This window comes from Calidris pugnax, unplaced genomic scaffold (assembly GCF_001431845.1).
Source record: "Calidris pugnax isolate Ruff unplaced genomic scaffold, ASM143184v1 scaffold71, whole genome shotgun sequence".
Classification (NCBI taxonomy): Eukaryota; Metazoa; Chordata; class Aves; order Charadriiformes; family Scolopacidae; genus Calidris; species Calidris pugnax.
This window is the reverse complement of record NW_015090882.1, coordinates 176,747-199,243: the sequence shown is the minus strand read 5'-3', so window position 1 is coordinate 199,243 and position 22,497 is coordinate 176,747. Positions and strand designations below refer to the sequence as shown.

The window sequence follows — 22,497 nt, the reverse complement described above, 5'->3', positions numbered from 1 at the left end:
TTCTGTATTTCCTGACTGTAATATTCTTCTGGTCTCTTGCTGTTTTCCCTGTCATCGGTAAGCATTTGAAGCTCTGGTTTTCTGTTTCAATTCCGCTGCATTCCTTGAGCGTGCTCGGTAGAGCCCGGCCAAGAGGGCTGGATGAAGGTTTGATGATCTGACGGTGTGGGATGCTCAGCTGAAATCCAGCGAGTCTCAGGACCAGTGTGAGTTAGCTTGTGTTCCGGTGTGCTGTTGGATTCCTTCATTTGAAGGAGCTGTGATCGTCTTTGATTAAAAAAATAATAAAAGTTCCTTATGTCAGCTATATCGGGAGGTGTAATTAGAAATGGAAACAGTCCCCTGTGTGGTGAAGTGAGTTAAGAGAGAAAAATGAAACGTCAGGGGAGAGGAAAATGAGGAATGGAAACTGAGAAAAGGGAAGAAACTCTTTAAACGATAGAAAAAGGTAAGCATTTTAAGGGAGAAAAATAAAGGTAACATCAGGAAAGGGTAGGAAAGAGAATTGCAGAGAAATAGAAAAATTTCCCTGACACATCAGCAGATTAGTTCTGCCACCATTTTTTGCAGCTGTGGAGAAGATGGGAACCAGAGTCAGGAACAGACAGATCAGGATCAAAGGCAGAAAAACAGACAGGGTCCTCTTCGGATGTCAGCCATCGAAGGAAGAGAGCTGACCCTTTGATCCCTCAGCTTTTACACTGAGCATGGGGCAGATGGAATGGAACACCCTTTGGGTCAGGTTTGGGTCACCTCCTGTCCCCTCCTCCCCACAGGTGGGACCCCTCTACGCTTTTCTGTTTCTGACCCTCCAACGGGGCAAATAACGAAACTGGCTGCCCTTGGTTGTTACAGCAATAACTATAATCAAGAGTGTCTCTGGACACCACCCCTTGGCATGGAGCACAAACATTGGTCTGATCATTCTGAGAACGAGCAGGTTTCTCCACAATACGCCCTTAATTTCAGAGAGTTAGAAGAGGGCTGGCCAAGATGTAAAATTACTGAACAGAAAGTTGGTTCTGTTTTACCTCAAACCAGGAGAGGGCTTTAAGATACATTTCTTACTGGAAATTTTAACCAGGACAATAGTGGAGCACGTTCAGGCATCAGAACGTGCTCTGTATCCTGTATTTATCACAGGTTTTTGGAGCAAATAAATGTATTCATCAATACCTAACGTACCTGCAAGGGCTCTTTTCTGATCTGGCGTGGACAGCTTCTTACACAGCTGAACGTGATGGAAGGTCTCTGGAGTGATTAAAAAAAATCTTGTCTTAGATAAGGTTATATGCTCAATATATTGAGCTCATCCCAGACTGGAAGTGGGGCATGTGCTGGGAGGGGATGGAGAATATCACACTTCAGCTCTCATTTTAATCTCCCACTGATGGGATACAATGGGAGGGAGGGGTGGAGGGGGTCTGAAGCTCCACGAAGTGTTTTTCCATCTTCAAAGCTCCGTTACTGTGAGCTCTGCACCCACCGAATCTCGTGCAAGTGTAGTTTGGTCTGAAGGGGAGGGCCTTGCAAGGGATTCTTTTTGTCAAAAATGGAATCAACTCGCGCATGCTCCAGCGGCTGGAGTTAAAATATGTTTGGCTTCATCTTGGAGAGGGAAATGGAGAAGTTTTCAAACATTTTTTTTGATAATTCATTGAGTGTTTGGACAAGCCAACTTGTCCTCAGCCCAGGCAGCTATGGATTCAAGCATGTATTCTGCCTTTAATGACTGAGTTTAAACTGCTCTTCGGTCCTTGTTCCGCTCTCAGCGTACTGGCTGTGGTTTGCACCACAGAGGGAGAGGAGGAGGTCTCTTCAGTTGCTGTGTTGGAAGATAATACAGTTTTTGGAGTCTGCCTGTCAGGCACTTCTGAGAATACCCACTTTAGAATCGTGGAATGGTTCGAGTTGGAAGGCACCTTAAAGATCATCCAGTTCCAACCCCCTGCCCTGGGCAGGGACACCTCCCACCAGAGCAGGTTGCTCCAAGCCCCATCCAGCCTGGCCTTGAACCCCTCCAGGGATGGGGCAGCCACAGCTTCTCTGGGCAACCTGGGCCAGTGTCTCACCACCCTCACACCAAAGAATTTCTTTCTGGTATCTCATCTAAATCTCCCCTCTTTCAGTTTAAAACCATTACCTCTCGTCCTACATTCCCTGATGAAGAGTCCCTCCCCATCTCTCCTGCAGCCCCTTCAGGTACTGGAAGGCTGCTGTAAGGTCTCCCCAGAGCCTTCTCTTCTCCAGGCTGAACAACCCCAGCTCCCTCACCCTCTCTTCACAGGAGAGATGCTCCAGCCCTCTCATCATCAAGAAACACGTAGTGTCCTCTGTGTACCTTTCAGTGGTTAATAAGTATTTGGCAGCTACCTTTTGTATTGCTATCAGAAATTTAAAACAAACAAACAAATCTGATTTGAAGGAGAACAACGCAGGACTTGTATTTCACTAAATTCATTCATCTCTCTTGAAAAGTAGACCTAATTAAAATGAATACATGAAAATGTGGCACTTTTAAAATAAATCCTCAGTTTAGTTTAAAATCATTAAAATTAAATAAAGAAGGTTTTTAAAATATGAGTTACTGGAAGTTTAAGGGGAACAGACAGACCTGGCCACGTTATTAGCTGAGCATTTGGAGCCAGAGTAAGCTAAAGAAGCTTTTTATAGTTGTCTGCTGTAGACCCAGAGATTTTTTTTTTTATTATTATTATCATTTTATTGTAGTCATCTGACTTCAGTTCAATGCTTAGGTTTGAAAAAAAGTAGAATAGTTTATTTTCTCTTTCAGTGTATGAATAAAAATGAGGTATGAGATGATGAGAACTACTATTCATAAAGCGCGGAAGGGCTTGGTGATGAGAAACGATCAATATTATCTCTAACTACTGAGTTCAACCACGTGCATCCAGTAAATCAGGTCACTTTTAAATGCAAAATGTCGTTAGATAAGCTTATTTATGTCTCCATAGCATATAAGATTGCTTTATTTAGGAGAGGATAAAGACACAACTTGGGGTTAGAGCGTGGAACGGAGGGAAGTACCATTTAATGTGGATTGGAGCGGCAGTTGGACAACAGACGTAACCCAGCTAGAAAATTGGATGAGGTCAGTGAGGAGTAACTGAAATGCTTTGTTGACTAATGTGCAAGAGCCTCGGCAGCAAAACAGAAGAACTAAAACAATTGTTATGGGTATGCAAATAGATTTGTACGGCTTCACCTGAAATACGGCTAAGTGGCAGGCAAGGATGGAATAGAAATATTTCAAGGCCTGCACTCATCAGAAGAGTAGGAATAAAAAGTAGAGGTTAATGTGAAATAACTTTGTACACTTATGATGAAACTGTGAACAAAACCAGCTGATTTGGATTCACCTTTTTGGGCAGGAGGGGAAAAAATGCTATTGAAATGGTAAACCCCAGGCACGCCTCACTGGTGGGTGGCAGGTAGTTTTTCAGCATGCAGTCTCTGAAAAAATAAGCAGTCATGGTATTTTCTGTGTAGTTCTGATAGACAGTAAAACATCTTCTGGTAGATTTGGGGGTTGTCTCCATGTGTAGTAATGGCTACTTTAGTTACCTAGAAGACTCAGAAAGATGAAGAGGTCAAACTGAGCCTTGAAGACAGTGTGGTTATTGAAGGTCAACATCTTAGAATCATAGAATCGTAGAATAGTCTAGGTTGGAAGGGACCTTTAAGACCATCTAGTCCAACCGTGTAGTCTTACTACACTCCATGGCACAGCAAGACCTGTCTTAAGCTTTTGGGAATGAGGACAGAGTAGACGTTGGGGAAAAGCCCACTGGCTGATGGGAAGGAGCACGTGGAAGTGAAAAATCCCTGTCGTTACCAGAGGATGACAGCTCCAGGCTGGATGACAAGCCCGCTAACCCTCCTGTCAGCATCCTACTTTGGACATAAAAGCGAGGTCAGGAGACTCAGTTTCCAAATACCACGGCTCAGGCTCACAGTCGCACGTGCAGGAGAAGCTATAATCTTGATGGCACTGGAGACCACTGTGTGGTCCCTTCACAACATGGGCAGCAGCAGGAGAAAAGATGATCCCATTATGAAGGAAGGACTCAGAGCCAGCAGTAGGACCTCATTTAGTGCCACTGTAGAAGGTTTTGATGCCACCCCTGGAACACCACGTGCGACTCCAATAACCCATCTCCAAAAATCATGGACCTGAGCCTGGAGCACGCTCCAAAAATGCCTGTTCTGTGAGGAAAGGCTAAAAGAGCTTGTCCTGTTTAGCCTAATGAAATTAAAGTAAAATAAATATATAAAGGGGCTAAAGAGGGTTTAGGGTTGGAGAAGATAAAAAATAATATTGATTTAAGATCTGTTCAAATAAAACCAAGCTGCAAATTAGAAGTGCACTGTCATTCATTGGAGGAATGAGCCTTCCAGGAGATTGCAGTTGGGGCAGAAGCAGCCTATGTGATTTTAAAGGGGATACTAGAAAGTTTAGGAGAAGTATTTCTTGACGTGTTTCCTCTGGCAGAACTGGATTGAATTTGAGGAGACAGGACAATCCTACCTGCCCCAGATTTTAATGAAAATCTTTCGTTGCTCTTAAAAATGTGAACTGGTGGTTGTGTGCATTTTAGTTGGATTCCCATTTCCATCTGAAAGTGGCTGAATTTAAAAAAAAAAAAGGAAACCCACCAAAAACTGATCAAGTGGCGAATGAGAGGCATCGTTCACCATTTTCTGGGAAAAACAAAACGATGTATAAAATTAATAATCTTACTAAAGGCGTGTTCAGGCAGATGTGTCTGAGGGCAGGGTGTGCCATATCATTTAAGAATAACAACACAACTGTTTTCTGAGTTGAGCTGACCGTGACAACCTACTGAGAAAACAGCCTTCCTTGAAGAGGACAATTTCTTGTTTTCTCTTTTGAATCATCAATTTAGATCCTTCTGTGACCTTGGTGAAACCAGCTTGACTCTGAAGAACAGACAACCCAGGCATATGGTTTCCTAGTTATATTTCTAATTGTTAAACATAAACAGTGCAGGTGATTGTTTTGTTTGGTTTTTTTTAAAACTTGTTTAATCTGTGCTAATAAATAGTCTAGAAGCAAAACTGGATTTTACAATCGGTGTGTTATTTTTCTTCTGCAGGTTTTTAATAATCTGTTTAATGTGACCTGACGTGATTTGCATCTGTTGTGGAGAGAGCCTGTATTTCATTTTAATGACTTTATTGGTTGATTTGACAATTGATAGATTAAATCTCGTTAAATAATGTAGGATGAGAATGGGCCTAACTTGAATGTTGATACCAACATTCCTTTTTCTCTACTGGAAAATTAAGTTGATTATTGCCAAAACCCTTCCAAGATTTTTCCCCAAAATCTGATAGGCCTCCTGGTGATTTCTAAAGAATACAGCAAACATTAGAATTAATACAGCAAAAGCATATGTCCTAGATTTTTATTATCAACATACATCTGATTCATAGATTTAGATCTCAGGCATTGTTTTTTTAAATATTCAATAAGCAAACAATTTTAAAGTGTACGCTTTTTTTTTTTAATTAATTAATTGACCTGCATTTTTATAACTGCTGGAATGTGCGTTGTAAGGCATAACACTGGATTTTTCATGGAAGATAGAAACTTCATATTTGAAGAGCTGAAGTTCCTCTTTCACTAAACTAAATCTACTAGTTGGGAGGAGCGACGGGTATAGTCAATGGGTGCTTTTCAGTGGAACTTCAAACTTTTGTGCCTTTTTGTGTAAAGCACAAACAGAATTTTCAGATCAAATCGCCTTTTTGACCTCTAGACAAAACCAGCCACCATGTTTCATGCAAATTTTAAGTAAGAAATTCAGATAATCCATCATACGGGACAGTCTACAGATACGTTAATCTGATTAGTCTGAATGAGTATCCTGAAGGGATTGTACTTGAAGTTAAGTGGAGATGCATCTTTACTGCAGACAGATGCAGATTTCTATCTGTTCTCTCTTGTGTCCTTCTATATCAAGCAGCTTCCACATCAAATGTCCAGTTTGTGGTTATGGAGTAGTTACAAGCCTGTAGTTGTGGCCGGGCCCCTCACCACAAAAAAGCCATTGAGGGGCTGGAGCGGGTCCAGAGAAGGGCAACGGAGCTGGTGAGGGGTCTGGAGCACAAGTCTTGTGAGGAGAGGCTGAGGGAGCTGGGGGTGTTGAGCCTGGAGAAAAGGAGGCTGAGGGGAGACCTTCTGGCTCTCTCCAACTCCCTGAAAGGAGGGTGTAGCCAGGGGGGGGTCGGTCTCTTCTCCCAAGGAACAGGCCATGGGACAAGAGGAAATGGCCCCAAGTTGCACCAGGGGAGGTTCAGGTTGGAGATTGGGAAAAATGTTTCCAGGGAAAGGGTTCTTAAGCCTTGGACTGGGCTGCCCAGGGAAGGGGTTGAGGCCCCATCCCTGGAGGGATTTAAAAGCCGGGTTGACCTAGTGCTTAGAGAGTAGAGTAAGCAGTAATATGCTCTGGTGTGATTCATTTTTTCAGCTGAAAAAGCCCTCTCTGTAAGCATGCCACTGAGCAAGAAGAGCTTCTGCTGTGGTACAAATAGACTGGCCTGAAGACAGTACCTGAAGGGGCTACAGGAGAGATGGGGGGGACTCTTTGTCAGGGAACGTAGGGACAGGAGGAGGGGTAATGGTTTTAAACTGAAAGAGGGGAGATTTAGATTAGATACTAGAAGGAAATTCTTTGCTGTGAGGGTGGTGAGAGCCTGGCCCAGGTTGCCCAGAGAAGCTGTGGCTGCCCCATCCCTGGAGGGGTTCAAGGCCAGGCTGGATGGGGCTTGGAGCAACCTGGTCTGGTGGGAGGTGTCCCTGCCCAGGGCAGGGGGTTGGAACTGGATGATCTTTAAGGTCCCTTCCAACTCTAACCATTCTATGGGTCTATGATTCTGTTCTCCCCACCCCTGCCTCCCCAGAGTTTTGCTAATAGCTTACTTAAATGCAGGTGCTTGATTTAATCCTGTTGGTGTTGGTTTGCATCCCTGTACAGAAGAAGGATGCCTCAAAATAAATCAGTAACAGAGGAAGGGATGATGTGTTTTTAGGGATAAGGCACTGTTACAGGAAACGGGATAATACAGATTATCACTAGCAATTTCAGTTTATCAGGGATGTCTTGCAAGGAACCTTTTTCTGACATTACGAGGCCAATTTATTCACAGATTGACTTATGCCCATGTGTTTCTGAATACCTTGTTTCCCTTGTCCCTTTGGCTTTATTGATTCCATTGTACATCCCTGCGCTTAATCTAGAAATCAAATATACGATGTTTTGTTTTGATTTGGGATGTGTTTGTCCTAAAAATGGCCTTTGCCACAGCTTGGCTGGAGGGCTGAGGTGCTGACACAGTGGGTCCTTGTCCAAAGCAGCTTTTCGACCAACAGGTTTGGGCAGAGAAAGTAAGGTGAGAAGAACGGGAATGGGTAACTAGTGAATAGTGAAAGGCCACCCTTGGAGCAATGGGTTGCTACTTTCCTCACGATTTGCATTTTATTCTGCTTCTGAGCTAGAAGCCTAAGAAAGTGGTTAGTGAGCTGAAACGTGGGAAATCAAATAATTGAATATTTGGAATGGAAGAGGGAAAATGAGAGCTGGGTGGTGCAGCAGGAATATCCTCTCAAATCATTAACTTCTGCTTGAGTCACTGGAGATTTTCAAGGTGGTAGGGGGTGTCAGTATTAAATAGGTATTAGGTGCACTGCTTGTAAAGAAAAGATTGGATAAGAGAAGCGGGCAGCACATCAGCCTTCTTGGGCTGTTTGCAACGGAGTGATGGGCAGTGGATGGCAGAGCTTGCAGGGCTCCCACTGAGGGGAATGCGGTATGTAAGTGTCTGAGGGCAATAATTCATTACTATATGAAAACCTATGGGATGCCATGAAAAGTGAAATGGAAGATGAACATGGAATGACACAAATCTCAATAGCAAATCCAGCTCTAGCGTTTGGGACTCTCTTAGAGGCTTCACACTTTCACAGGTATGTCCTGTGCTTTGCCAGTCCCAGGACAGGCTGCGCAGCCAAGTCTTCAGATCCTTCTATTGTCTGCTTATTGCTGCCCAAATTCTTTATTTATATACGCTGTTTCTAATCTCCCATGTCTTCAGAAACAAACAGCTGAATCTCTTGAAGCTGGATGGCTCTCAAGTCTTAGAGGGTCTTTGAAGAGTTGTGGAAGTCTCCTGTCCCCCAGACTAGAAGCTCTGCACCTTACACCAGTGCTGGCCCACCAACAGCGACAGAACATGACCGGAATTACTGTGGCCCCTTTGCATTGATCTCTTGATCAAGATTTTTTGAGCTGTCAAAGCACAGTTATGTGGTTTCCTGAAGCGAAGGGAGATCTTGCTCTTGGTTATTGCAGCTGAGGAGGAAGCTTGGTCAGGCAAAGCAGAGATGTTGGTTGAGTTCAGGTTGCAGACCCTGGTGGTGAGGGAAGGTGCTGAAGGTATGGCACAGGATCATTGGTATAGATTTCAAGATGAGTTCCAGAATGCTAGAAGTTAAGAGAAGGTGTGACTTGAGGCTGAACTTTACCTGACGCAAGTGAAAGAAAACCCTCACCCCAGTTTCTCACCTCCATTTAATTTTTGCGGAGATGCTTTTTTGAGAGTACAAAGCAAGAAGTTTGGGGGAAGGCAGCCCTACGCAGCCACATCAACCATCCTAATGTTGAATAATAACAGCAATCTGTCGTACAAACATATCAAAATAATTGGCTGTGCTTGGTCGGTAATGTTGATGAGATGCATGGCAGTGCCTCCTGTCACCGCCATGATTTACAGGGAGCGTGCAGATGTTATTTACAGTGACCCGCTCATTCTTCTTGAATGCGGGGCTGCATTTCTTCTTGCGCGTGATAACCTGAGCTGCTTCGAAAATGAGCTCTCTTCACACTCCGCCAAATTGTTCGGAAGGAATAAGTAGTTAATTAAAAATGTCTGGTGCTGTAGCACCCTTTAAAGTTTAATACTGGCAGCATTTAGGATGAGCTGGGTAGGGGTCTGTCGGAAGAGATGTGTTACGGTCTTTCGCAAAACTTACTGAACGCAGAGTTTTTCCTTAGTGGTGTATTCTCGCCAAAGTCTAAGTGGTAGTTCTCTTCTACTTCCACTATAATAATCTAGCCAAATCCTTTACTGCCTTGATAATGATTTGAATGAATTGATCACAGCAGTTTTAGAGATTTTTCGCAGTGAATCTGTTAAAACCAATGTATTTTACATTGCACTAGCCTGCATGCAGATACCCGTTTTAGTGTCAGGGTGTCACGTTCAAAAAAAACCTGATTGAAAGCTGCAGTTTTGAATTTCCTTTGCGTTACGTGCACAAAAAAAAATTGAAAAGAGTTATAATATGCAGGGAATAAAAGTACCAACTTCACATAAAATACCTAGAAGTGTAACGGTGGTTCTTGAAGTTTACATGAAGAAAGTATTAAATAAGTATCTTCTTTCACTTAGAGATAGTATAACTTGACCAGAAAAACAGCTTTTGTTTTAAATCCACTGCAAAACCATTTCCACTGTGGGTCTCCAATGGGATTCATTCCAATGAAAAAATAAGCAAGTCGCATCCTTACTGTATTGTGGTATTTTTATTTTACTTGATGCAGCATGTAATTCTAGAGTGCTTAATTACTGAATTTCCGAAGGAAGCAAAAGCTTCTATGATGGCTAAAATGGGGATGCAGAATAGATGACGATTGCTGCCTTTTTATGCTAACTTCATTTTTTTTATGTCAAAGTCAAGGTGAAGAAATTAAGTCTTTAAAGAATTTTAATACAGAATTTTAATATAGGAAAAGGACAGATTTTCACCTGTATGTCTTAAAAATTGTGGAGGAGAGGTAGGTGTATGCCTTAAACAGTTGTTTATCTGAATATGATTGTCTGACTGGGCCATGAAGAAGCTCAGAGGGCTGGAGCACCTCTGCTATGAAGACAGGCTGAGAGAGCTGGGGTTGTTCAGCCTGGAGAAGAGAAGGCTCTGGGGAGACCTTACAGCAGCCTTCCAGTACCTGAAGGGGCTGCAGGAGAGATGGGGAGGGACTCTGTCAGGGAGCGAAGCGATATGACAAGGGGGAATGGTTTTAAACTGAAAGAGGGGAGATTTAGATGAGATACCAGAAAGAAATTCTTTGGTGTGAGGGTGGTGAGACACTGGCCCAGGTTGCCCAGAGAAGCTGTGGCTGCCCCATCCCTGGAGGGGTTCAAGGCCAGGCTGGATGGGGCTTGGAGCAACCTGCTCTGGTGGGAGGTGTCCCTGCCCAGGGCAGGGGGTTGGAACTGGATGATCTTTAAGGTCCCTTCCAACTCTAACCACGTTAGAGGGTTCAGGGTAATTGACTTAAGGCACACACTGCAGCATTAATAGAGATCCGACTGGGACCCCTGCTGTCTGGAGATGGACATGTATCCCTTAAACTACAACCTGCCCAGTGGATCGTGACTGCTCACGGCTCACGGGATGGTTCGTGGAGTGGGTTCTGAACTGTTAGTGCCTGTGTCCATCACGTTGTGTTCGCTTGCCTTTGCCAGGGAGCTGGCTATCTGTAAGGAGAGCTACAAGTGGCAGGGGTGGACTTCAGAAATCACTGTTGCTGTATAAACCAGCACAAACTGGAATATAAGAAGTTCCACCTAAACATGAGGAGGAACTCCTTTCCTGTGAGGGTGGCAGAGCCCTGGCAGAGGCTGCCCAGGGAGGTGGTGGAGTCTCCTTCTCTGGAGACATTCAAACCCCTGCCTGGACACGTTCCTGTGGGACCTGCTCGGGGTGGCCCTGCTTTGGCAGGGGGTTGGACTAGATGATCTCCAGAGGTCCCTTCCAACACCATGTGATTCTGTGAATGTCCCACTAGGACAGACCTAGGGTGTACCAATGCAAAAGCTCTTATTGCAAAGCTCTGTCTTGCTTGCGGATTCGTTGCTATTGGTTGGCTACACATTATTTGTGTTGTTTGATGTAATTTTTGTCACCTGCTCAAAGCCTGAAGCGTTTCACCTGTGAAAGGCAATTACATTCAGCACAGTAAGGTGGATATTCCAGTATCCAGCTGAACAGTCCCCTGAGTAGTTGTTTATATATCGTGTGGAAAAGAGAGATGGGGAGAAGGACGTACATACAGCCCGATTGCAAGGTGTTCTCTGTTTCTAAACCTGCAACCTCTGCCTATTGAAAAAAGGAAACCTTGAAGTACACCTGGAAGATAAAACTGTTTTCCAACTTACCAGGTAATGAACTGCTCTCAGAACTAAAGACTGAGTGTTTGTTCAGCAGCCTCACATTTCAGTTCAGAGTAGTTGGAGCCCTCCACAAATCAAAAATGCAGCAACTGTGTGAATATGATGTGTGACCTTTTACTATTCAAGAATCTGCCTCGGTTATGCGGAAATATAGCAAATATACTGAATTTCACTTGGAAATGTGTTCATACTCGGTGGAACGCTTGCTCGTGCTGAAGTCAGAACTGCTCTGCTGGGCAGTGGTTTAATTTTCCTGAGCTTTCCCTTATGTCTGTCAAAATGTCAGCACGTCAATTACTTGTGTTCGTTGCTCTCAGATGGTTTGGTGATCTTTGCTGGGAATGGATTGCAAAGCTATGTGGTGGAGGTGGTTGTTGCTGTTATTATTATTAGTAGTAGTTATTTTCTTTGCTGTTACCTTTGCAGTATCACTTGTTGAAATACAGAGCAATTTAATTTTCTTTTTAATTTGGGGAACCCGTTTCCACTGGTCTACATGAAAATTAGGCATTTACCTCTATTCAGTCTTTATAATTCTTGGACCCATAAAGTTCAGTTCAGTACACGACACGAGAGCTAAATAAATACCAGTGTGCCCTTTGACTTTGGCACCCTTTCACATATTGGTACTTCTGACTTGAGAATCTGTTAAGACACTGGATAGGAACATTCCTCCAATTATTTCCCCAGAGCAACGTTTCTTTTACGTGTTAATTTTCATCCTGTATTATGGCTAACAACAAAGTATTAACTTCACTCTGCGTTACTTTTTCTATAAGTATACTGTATCTGAATATATACATCACATCTATAAATAGAAATAAATCTATACAATGTGTGCATTACGGTATATAAATACACAAGCAGGATGTGGACCTGGTGTAGCAGTGTTGGGAGATCCCCAGGTTTCAGCGATGTGAACCCGCTGCTCATCTCAGGCACCAGCACATGTTGGAAGTGCTTTATAATCCACCTGTCCCAGATGATCTACCTCGAGAAAGCAAGAGAGACAGCCATAAATGTAAATTAGCCATTCCCTTCATAGAGAAGGAGAAATATGACTGGAAGGAAGGTGGCAAAACTGGAGGAGGAGGAGGAGGGGCCAGGCCTATCATTTAAAAATGTTCAACACAGAAGCTGACCTGAATTGGGCGAAGGATGTGGTGCCCAGGGACAGGACAAGAGGAAATGGGCACAAACTTGAACATAAGAAGTTCCACCTAAACATGAGGAGGAACTTCTTTGCTGTGAGGGGGGCAGAGCCCTGGAAGAGGCTGCCCAGGGAGGTGGTGGGGTCTCCTTCTCTGGAGACTTTCAAACCCAGCTGGACACGTTCCTGTGGGACCTGCTCTGGGTGGCCCTGCTCTGGCAGGGGGTTGGACTAGATGATGTCCAGAGGTCCCTTCCAACCCCATATCACTCCCTACCTTGCAGGGAGTTTTATGCCATCCTGGTTAACTTTTTTTTTGCTATTTTCTATGTGTTTTTCACAGACGCAGTGCTTTTGGATCCGTAGGTTGCTGGTAAAATATCTACTGTTTAGGATGGCTAAAATTTGCCAGCCCAAATCCTTGAAAGCACCCCAGTACAAGCCTCGCTGTTTTCTCCTTGTTTTTCTTACCCTGAGATGAATCTTGACAATTGGCAATCAGGAAACAGAAGGTGATTCAAATACAGTGTCTGCTTATTAACTGTAGTTCTTTAGAGTGTCTGTCGTCCTATGTGATAAAAAGCAAAAACTGTTAACCTGAAGCCCTTTTAATTCAAAATAATAAAAAAACAACAACGCACAATGCAGAAAACCCTGTTTGGTTCCTGTGCATAAAGTGTTATGGGATTTGAAATGCAGATATCCTCACTCACTCCTTCCCACCTCGGAAAAGCTATGACAGATGTATGAATTGAAAGGAATACTGCATACCCTATTTCTTCAGCTCGTGGGGCACAGGGTTTGTGGTTGGGGGAGCTTTTCTGTTTTCTGCCTTATTTCAGGAGAGTATCTGACTTCACGTTGTCATTGGTGTGAATGCCAAAGGTAGTATTATTGTGTTAAAAGGTTGTTACAGCATTTTAGAAAGGTTACAGTTCTTAGTCTTGGTTCAAAATGCATCCAGGTCAACAAAATAAGACTCTCACTTTCATAGAATCACAGAACTGTCCAGGTTGGAAGGGACCTTTCAGATCATCCAGTCCAACCACCAACCTCACTCTGATAAAACCCATCACTAACCCATGTCTCTAAGCACTATGGCAACCCGGCTTTTAAATCCCTCCAGGGATGGGGCCTCAACCCCTTCCCTGGGCAGCCCAGTCCAAGGCTTAAGAGCCCTTTCCCTGGAAACATTTGTCCCAATCTCCAACCTGAACCTCCCCTGGTGCAACTTGGGGCCATTTCCTCTTGTCCCATGGCCTGTTCCTTGGGAGAAGAGACCGACCCCCCCTGGCTACACCCTCCTTTCAGGGAGTTGGAGAGAGCCAGAAGGTCTCCCCTCAGCCTCCTTTTCTCCAGGCTGAACCCCCCCAGCTCCCTCAGCCTCTCCTCACAAGACTTCTTCTCCAGACCCCTCACCAGCTCCGTTGCCCTTCTCTGGACCCGCTCCAGCCCCTCAATGGCTTTTTTGTGGTGAGGGGCCCAAAACTGGACCCAGCCCTCGAGGTGGGGCCTCCCCAGTGCCCAGTACAGGGGGATGACCACCTCCTGAGATGACCGGGTAGTGGCTCTTGGTGTCTACAGTCAGTGGCATGTGCTTCCCTTGTGCCAGAGGCTGGTGCTATTCAGTGCTCTCATTTCCCTTACACAAGCTACCTCATATCTTCATACATAAATGAACACAGATAGAGCAGCAATTCCTGTTTCCCAGTTCCTTTCCAAGAAAAGCCAGGCACTGTCATCAGTCCTATCAATAGGTTGGGATCCAAGGGGCCTCATCAGCTTGGCCAACAAAAGCTTTTCACGGTACTGATTACAGTGGGAGCCTGACCATCAATTAAAGCTCGCTCTGAACCTTTGTTTTTCAGATAAGGAAGAGCACATAAGGGAAATTTTAGAGAAGATCCAAAAATAGCAGGTGGCTGTCACTGCTGGGCTGTGCTCAGTTTTAATCATCAGATTGGAGAAATAACACATCTGGGTTGCACAGGGATGTAGGTCTAGTGTCTAGATGCCAGGACTGGGTACAGGGAGATGTGGGTTGTCTCTAGGAGACTGCAGCTCCTGACAGACCTTCCTAACTCAGTTTTCTCATGCAACACTCTTACCTTTCCACTTGGTTATTCAAAAGTTTTAAAAGACGTTAGCAGTCTTCTGATAGAGGTGTTGCAATGACATATATTTTATTGCACTTTCTGACTTGTGGGTGGGTATATAAGATGTTTGCTTTCATTCACCAAACTTAATAAATCCGAAGAATTTGGTCCAGTGCAGATAAATACTGCATTTATCCAGCAAATGGAACGCTAGCTGTGCTGTTCGGGTTTTTTGGGGGTTTTTTTTGTTGTTGTTTGTAGTTTCTTTATTTGGTGGTGGTGTTGTTTTTTGGGTTTTTTTTTTTGTTGTTGTTTGTGGTTTCTTTATTTGGTGGTGGTGTGTTTTTTTTTTATTTTGTGAAGGTTTTATGCTTGGGTTTGGTTTCTCAGATCTAGAAACCCTTTGGTTTTCTGAGAGTCAGTTTGTTATTGGTGGCAAGGAAGGCATGTTGGCTTTCTTTGGTATTGGTCAAATACCAACTGAACAGATTCATATTTTGTTCATTTTAAGTAATTACCATGATTTTGTGAATAATAGGCTTTTCTTTTGAAAGGGGCAACCTAATTAATACAGAAGAACTCTTTCATTGCTGCTATCTCAACATCAAATGTATGGTATAAAAACGCCATCCTCCACCAGAAGCCACATGCTGCCTCATTAAAAACAAAAACAGGAAACATTTTATTTACTTTCAAAAAGATGATATCAAAATAGAACTAGGGGAAGGGAGGAGAGGCTGCAGCTGTTGCAGTCAAAGTTTCAACTACAGAGCCCCCCTTTTTTTTTTATCGCTTGTCAAATTGGACAAGTTCGTGTAGCTTTTTGTTTGTGGAGGTGTGCATATGTTTACATATATTTACTGGTTTTGTTTCATACCACCAGATAGTATTTGTTTAATAAATCAAGTGGCGTTATATAAGGTTAGAAGTGATGGTCAAAACCGAACGTTCTTGGTTTGTCTCAGTAATGGGGCTGTCATTTGAGTGTAGATTTCTGTTATCTGGCTTCCAGGGCATATGCTTCATTCAACATGATTAATAAATTCTTTTAGTTAATCTGAATGGCGGTGCCACTTAATGTGCAATTGGACGAGTCAAAACATCATCCAGCCCAGAACTGAGGGCCAGGCAATCTGTACTGCATTAGCTTAGTGCTGATGCCAAGCAGTCAGCCGAATTTGAGTCCAAAAACTAGGAAAAAAAAGCATTTCACTTAATCACGTATTTTTGGCTATTTAAATATCCAAAAATCATTTTCACCAATTACACGTATTCATTTTGTTCTCTACTAGAAAAATGAAAAGGCAGTTCATACAATTAAGCCGATCAAAACAAAGGAAGCTGTTCAATATTTGTTGTTCAACAGTATTTGAAACTCCCAAAAGAAATCAGTGAACTTGACTACTTTGCCTTCCATACTTACATCCTGCTCCCAAAATGAAAAATGTTTCAAGGTGCTACTTTGTTGCTGGTTTGTAACTCGTAGAGATAACCAGCCTGTGGTCTTGGTGCCATCTTACTACATCATTCCCTAATAACTTATGGCCCATAGGAAATCTACGCAGCTTTTGTGCCTATTAGTACCTCAAGCTACATGTTCGTGTTCTGTCCTTCTCCAATGCTGTCTCTCTAAATGTTTTCAGAAACCTCATGTGGCATTCTAGTCTGCTCCATCTTTATCCCATGCTAGACTGGGCTTCCATTCTGGAAGAGTTCTTTTGGATCAGTTGGGAAACACTGGACCAACAATATAGACGACCACTGTCTGGATGAACTCTGCAGGAAATGTTTCCCAAACTAGGTTTTTCCTTTCTGACTGAATGCTCTGGTCTCACACCACCCTCTTACTACGTTCTACCACCTTGCCTATAATGACTGTTTAACTTTTCTGCTTATGCATCCACGTGTTTATCTTCTTGGCTGGGCTCGGTGCAAGACCTGCAGTCAGCCCCCCAGGTCCCTTTCTGTTTGTCGATGCCTGGTCTAGAGCAATGCTTTGCTTGGATCCATGTACGCTCTTTCTTACAGTTTTTTTTCAGTATCAAGTACGTTGAGCCCAATTCAGAGAGAAAATATTCGTCTGCATGTTTGAGGGTTCAAAACATTCAGGTGCCTGCAGGTAATATGTGAAGAATGTGGAGGTCTATTTTTTTTCTCTGAGTGGGCAAAAGCGGAAAATGATACCAGAGGGGTGAAATGACTGAAATCTCTTGGGGCTAGAAATTAACATTAAAAAAGAAGAGAGAACTAGGAACCTTCTACCTCTTTGCTGCTAATTGACCCCTTTGGGCTCTCTGGGGTGGAAATATCACATCCGATATAGCACGAGTAAGGGAAATGTCTGTTAGGGAGTTCTGGAGCATGTGATGGGTGAGAAAAGGCTGAGGGAAACCGGCTTGTTCAGCCTCCAGAGGAGAAGATGAACAGGAGATCCTATTGCTGCCTTCAACTTGCTGATGGGAGGGCAGAGAGGAGACAGAACCAGACTCTTCTTTAAGGTAAGCAGAAATAGGAAAAGAAGCAATAAACACAATTTGCAACATGGGAGATCCCAGTTTCACACTGGGAAAGAAAATTTCTCAGGAGCGGTCAAGCACTGGAGGAGGTTGCTCAGAGACGTGGAGTCTCCATCCTTGGAGATACTCAACCTAGACTAGAAAGGGCCTTTGGCAGCCTGAGCTAATCCAACCTGCTCTTGAGCAAGAGGTTGGACTGGATAACTTCATAAAGTCCCTTCCAACTGAAATAGTTCTGTAAATCTGTAGCTCTTACTTAGTTGGTCTGTGTAATACTGGGACTGACCGGGTGCGTTACTATTTCGGTGGGTGAGGTCTAGGGGAAGGAGAAAGTTTTGAAACACCATTTAATTTATGTAGCTTCCTTCAGCTCTGTTTGTCTGTGCTGTGGTTTTGAGAGGCTCTATAAGCTCTCTGCCGCCTCCCCTTTTAACTTGAGGATACGTGGCTTTCCTGTGTCTGCCATTAACACTATACATAAGCGCATCTGTGTTGAGATTGATACCTCAGAACTGAGCCTCAGCGCAAGAGAAATTGTTAAAAAAGACTGAACTGGATGTCGCTGGTGCACTCAGTGAGCACAGCCAGACACAAGCTTCAAAAGATAGCCTCAAATGGCTTGCCATAGGAGGGTCTCAGAGGTAGAGTACAAATTAGGATATTTTATGTATTCTGTCCTAATTATATTCTCATGCTCAGAAAGATTAGAGAAAGAACAAACATTACTTTCTTTTAATAAGAGATTAATAAGGACATTGGGGAATGGACGTCCACACACTGCTTTCTTCAAACACACAACCTGCTGAGATGCATAATATTTCTAAAAATGGGAGAAGTGCTGAGATGTTCCGATTGACATTTCAGTGCCTGTCTGATTTCAGTGTCTGCCTGAAATATAGGGTTCAATAATCCTATTATGTGTGTCTGGCACACTCCTCCTTCTTTAGCAAAGTGCCTCCCATAACTGCTATAATAAGACAGAACAGCCAAAGCCTAATTCTGTGTGCCTCATCCTATCATTCAGCAAAGTTATATCGTCATCAGATGCAATCTATTGTTTTCTTTCCTGCTGTGTGGTATTGATTTTTCTAACCTTTCCTAATGTTAAATTTGTTTGGCTTTTTTAACTTTCTTACCAAAGGTTAATGTTATTAAGTTGAGCAGGTAACTATAAAACTACAAGCATTATTGCCTAGCTTGCAATTGTTGGAGTGTCCTTTCATTAAACCCTGGCTGCATCAGAGAGCTCTTGTCTTGAAGATTTTTGTCATTCGGGAATAGAGCGAAGGGTGACAAGAACTGCCTTTGAATTGTCATCCAGTTCTGTGGTATGGAATCTTGGATTTGATATGTCAGAAGCAACAGATTTATCTAAAATTCTCTTACCATTGGTGAACGTGGACTGGGCAGACGTTAATTCCAGCGAGGCCATCAAGAGGATGCGGGAAGATGCCAGTGGTGCTGGCTGTTCTCTTCTCCAGCAGGGTCTGACCACTTTGCCCTTGTGGCAAAAGGAGCAGATCTAAAATCTCTGCCAATTCCAGAGCTGGTGATCTGCCTGGTGTGGAAAGAGAGTGAGAAATCACAGTTTGATCTGAAGGAAGCCATGGCTTTAATGGTGGCACGCTGTCAACATTTTCCCGTGTGATCTGCAGCAGTACTTGTGCCAAGTGTCAGAGGTGCAGACAGTGAGTACACAGTCTCAGGATACCACTGTTAAGCCAGGTTTCCTTTTCAGTTACTGCTGCCAGAGAACCATCCTGATATCAATATCATGGGTGCAGTAACTGCCTTTAATGAATCGTGCATTTGACATCCCTTTTACACATTTAGATTGTATTTCTGTGGTGTATCTTTGAGGACTATTATTGTGAATATGTGCATATATTTAGGGGCCTAGAACATCTCTCTGATGAGGAAAGGCTGAGGGACTTGGGTCTTTTTAGTCTGGAGAAGAGAAGGTTGAGGGGGGATTTAATCAACACCTATAAATACTTCAAGGGTGGGTGTCAGGAGGATGGGGCCAGTCTTTTTTCAGTGGTGCCCAGGGACAGGACAAGAGGAAATGGGCACAAACTTGAATGTAAGAAGTTCCACCTAAACATGAGGAGGAACTTCTTTGCTGTGAGGGTGGCAGAGCCCTGGAAGGGGCTGCCCAGGGAGGTGGTGGAGTCTCCTTCTCTGGAGACATTCAAACCCTCCTGGACACGTTCCTGTGGGACCTGCTCTGGGTGGACCTGCTCTGGCAGGGAGTTGGACTAGATGATCTCCAAAGGTTCCTTCCAACCCCATATCATTCTGGGATTCTGTGAAAAGACAGGAGCAGGGCTGAATGTAGGATGGCTATGCGTGGTGCATCACAGCTTTCTTCTGGAGCTGCAGGAAGTGACCTTAAGTGCTTTCCAGCCACCACAGTGACGTTATCTTGCCTTGGTAGTACCTTGTAGTTGTTCTGAAATAATTTCTTAATGAAGAACATCCCAAGAAGCTAGGTAAGAACTATCCAAAAGTGAAATGTGTAGGAAGCATAATAAATCATAAAATAATTTTATCTGCTGTAGATCATCACTTAGGAAAAAACCCAGACAATTTGGCTTTCCCTTGGTGGAAAGCAGAATTGCAGCCTACCTGCAGCTGCCAAATCCTGAGGGGGGTCCAAGGAGGAGATCAGGATTGTTAGTGACTGCAGGAAGGAATATTTCAAAGTCCTGGGAGGAAGTGGGGGTTAAATGTTTTATTTATCAATCAGTACCTATAAAGCACTTCTGCCAGTGCTGTGAAGTTAAGGAATGGTCCTGGCAAAAGATAAAAGACCTTCCTTCTCTACTGCTAATTTAAGAGCTGCTAACTCGGGTTCTGTCTCTTCTCCTGTGCTCAGCAGTAGCTGTCCCTGCCATTGATTTAGTCTTCAGCTGTCACATTCTTATGCTGTTCAAAGGCTTGTTGTGGAGGAGGTTCTGTCTCTTCACAGTTTCTCACAGCTTGGTCTCTCTTGCCACTATCAGTGCTGATAAGGAGACTGTCTGAGAGCACCCCGTTCTTAGTGAATGAGACATCTTTTCGCTTAGAGGGGTTTTGATGGACAAATTCCCTTCAGTGATTTTTCAGGTCCAACTGGGAGCTTTCTGGGTGGGCCTGAACATCCCTATACCTTTCTCGGGCTCCCTGGGTGTCTCTGGCTGGCGTCGCACAACTCACATAGTCATTACAGGCTCCAGATGGCTTGTGTCCCTTCTCCCTCTGCCATTTTTATGTTGCAGCCTTCCCTGGTGAAGAGTGGAGATGTGGCAGCTCTTTGGATTGTTTGACGCTTAGCACTGAGTCCAGGCTCCAGCTGCCTTTTCCAAGGCTCTTCGTGGGGGCAGCAACGTCACTTCTGCAAGGGAGGTCTTTGATTACATGTGCTGATGGAGCTGTAGGATGCTTCACATCTGTGGGTGGATACTACTACTTGAAAAGGCATTTAGAGCAATATTGGGAATCAAAAGGGCTACTACTTTTGACCAGGTTTCCTTCTGGAAGTTTTTTGAGGAGGGAGGAGAAGGGCCGTTATCTCCTCCCTTATCTCTCCCACTTCATCCAAATCCCCTACTGCATGATGGTTTTGTAAGATTTTATATGCCTTCTGGCTGTGCAGGGAAGCATTTCAGTCATAGGGGATGTCTTCCTATTGGAGACTCGTTATTTCATTGCAGGGAATCCACTAAACTGCATCCGTGCCCTGATCTGGAAAATTTTGTCTTCCATGCCTTAATTTTTACCACTAAGGTAGAAGCAGCTTTAACATTTTGGGTTTTTTAGCGATGTAATATACTTTATACACACAGGCACATATTCAAAGATTCTGTAGTTGGAATACTTTTCTCTTATCAGTTGTTACTGTGTAGAGCAGAAATATAAAATCTGTCACATAAAGACAGAGCTAGGAGGCTTTTAAGGGGACCTTGAAGTGGTAGGAGAGGGAACCTCTAAATCCAGCGTGTATGGTTCTTATTTTAATTTACGATGGTGTATTGGTGTTTTGTATCCTTGAAACCTCTTTAAGTAGTGACTTTATGTGGTAGATACACTCTACTTTTCCTTACTCAGCTTTTTATCAGCGTAAGACTTGTGTTAGGTCTTAATTAAGAAATCTGTACTCCTGCTCTTCTCCACTTTAAGGGGCTCTCATCCGTATTACCCTGTTGCGAGGAAATTGTTGTATCACGGCAAATTAACTAGTACAACTGCACTGGTTCCGGGAAGCTTGAGTGCTTGTGTGTGCTGGCATTTATACACATGTGAATATACGCAGCAGAAATGTAGTAACGGTGCCACCAGAGAGGACAGTCCTTTTCCTAGAACCTCATCCTGGAAGTTACTCATCACCCAGGGCTCACTGCATCCCACGCTTGTCCATCCAGCAGAGCATCATAGACCATCCAGACTCACACATGTACTCCCATGGGTTTTGAATATCTACCCCTGTGGCTATCAAACTGCTGTTTCATAATAATCTGTTCAGCTGGGTCCTATGGCCTTTGGACTGTGTAAGGCTAAATGGCTTTTACTTAATTCTGCATCTCCATGCGGAGACTTTAAGAGTTGTTGACTGCAGTTAATTTCACCAAATTGAAAGATTTGAAAGATGACTGACTTTTTTTTTTTTTTCTCTCTGTTTTTGCTGCTTCTTCACTAGGGATGTGAGTTAATTGAGACCATGGATCAGGACCTCACAGATTTCACCAAGTGCCTTCAGATACTCCAGAAAAAGATAGAGAAGAAGGGCCTCCAGGTAAAGGCAACACATCTTTTGTCTCTGGTTCTTAGTTATTATTCTTCCTCTCAATGTATTTAGTTTTAAGTTTGCACTGAAATGAAACGGTATTTTCTGTAGCCTTGCCATTCTGTGGTTTTTGCTATAATTTACTGCACACCTTGTAAGCATTGATGCTTCTGCTGAAAGGGATTACACGGTGTGTCAACGAACAAGCATTGGCTTTCTTAAAAGGCAGCTTGTATTGATTTCTGTTAATGAACTACCCAAAGTGCAGAAGAGCTGTTGTGGCTGGTGTTCAAACCAAGAGTCCCGCTGTAGCATGTAAATATATTTTCAAGCCTTGGCACGCTGAGCCTCGATGTTCATCTCCTTCCTCTCACCTCCCAAAGGTGAGATGGGAGGGGAAATCTTATCCTGCCAACATTACATATGGTGAGCAATACCTCCTTCTGCAGAAGGTTCCCCTGGAATCAAAGGGAACCTTTGCAGAGCAAGCAGTGCACTAAACTTAAAAGGAGCCATATGGAGTTGTCAGCTGCTCATTTCATTGTAAAGGCAAAGGAAGCAATGTTCCTCCTCCCCTCCCAGTTCGATTTCAGAGGCCCACTTGTTTTGTCTCTCTGAAATGTGAAGTTAAAATTCCTTGGGAATTTCCAACGTGATGAGTCGATGGCAGATGTGCTCTTGGGATTGATA

At 43.6% G+C, this 22,497-nt stretch overlaps 1 protein-coding gene across 2 annotated transcripts in view; it reads left to right on the top strand.

The window, feature by feature from the left end:
• TPK1 (thiamin pyrophosphokinase 1) overlaps nucleotides 1–22,497 on the top strand; it is a 332,423-nt gene that overhangs the window by 173,677 nt on the left and 136,249 nt on the right. For both annotated transcript variants that reach the window (XM_014946981.1, XM_014946980.1), the window contains one exon: nucleotides 21,721–21,816. In XM_014946981.1, the coding sequence (XP_014802467.1) occupies nucleotides 21,742–21,816 (75 nt within the window). In that variant the 5' untranslated portion in view covers nucleotides 21,721–21,741. The remainder of the gene's footprint in view (nucleotides 1–21,720; nucleotides 21,817–22,497) is intronic.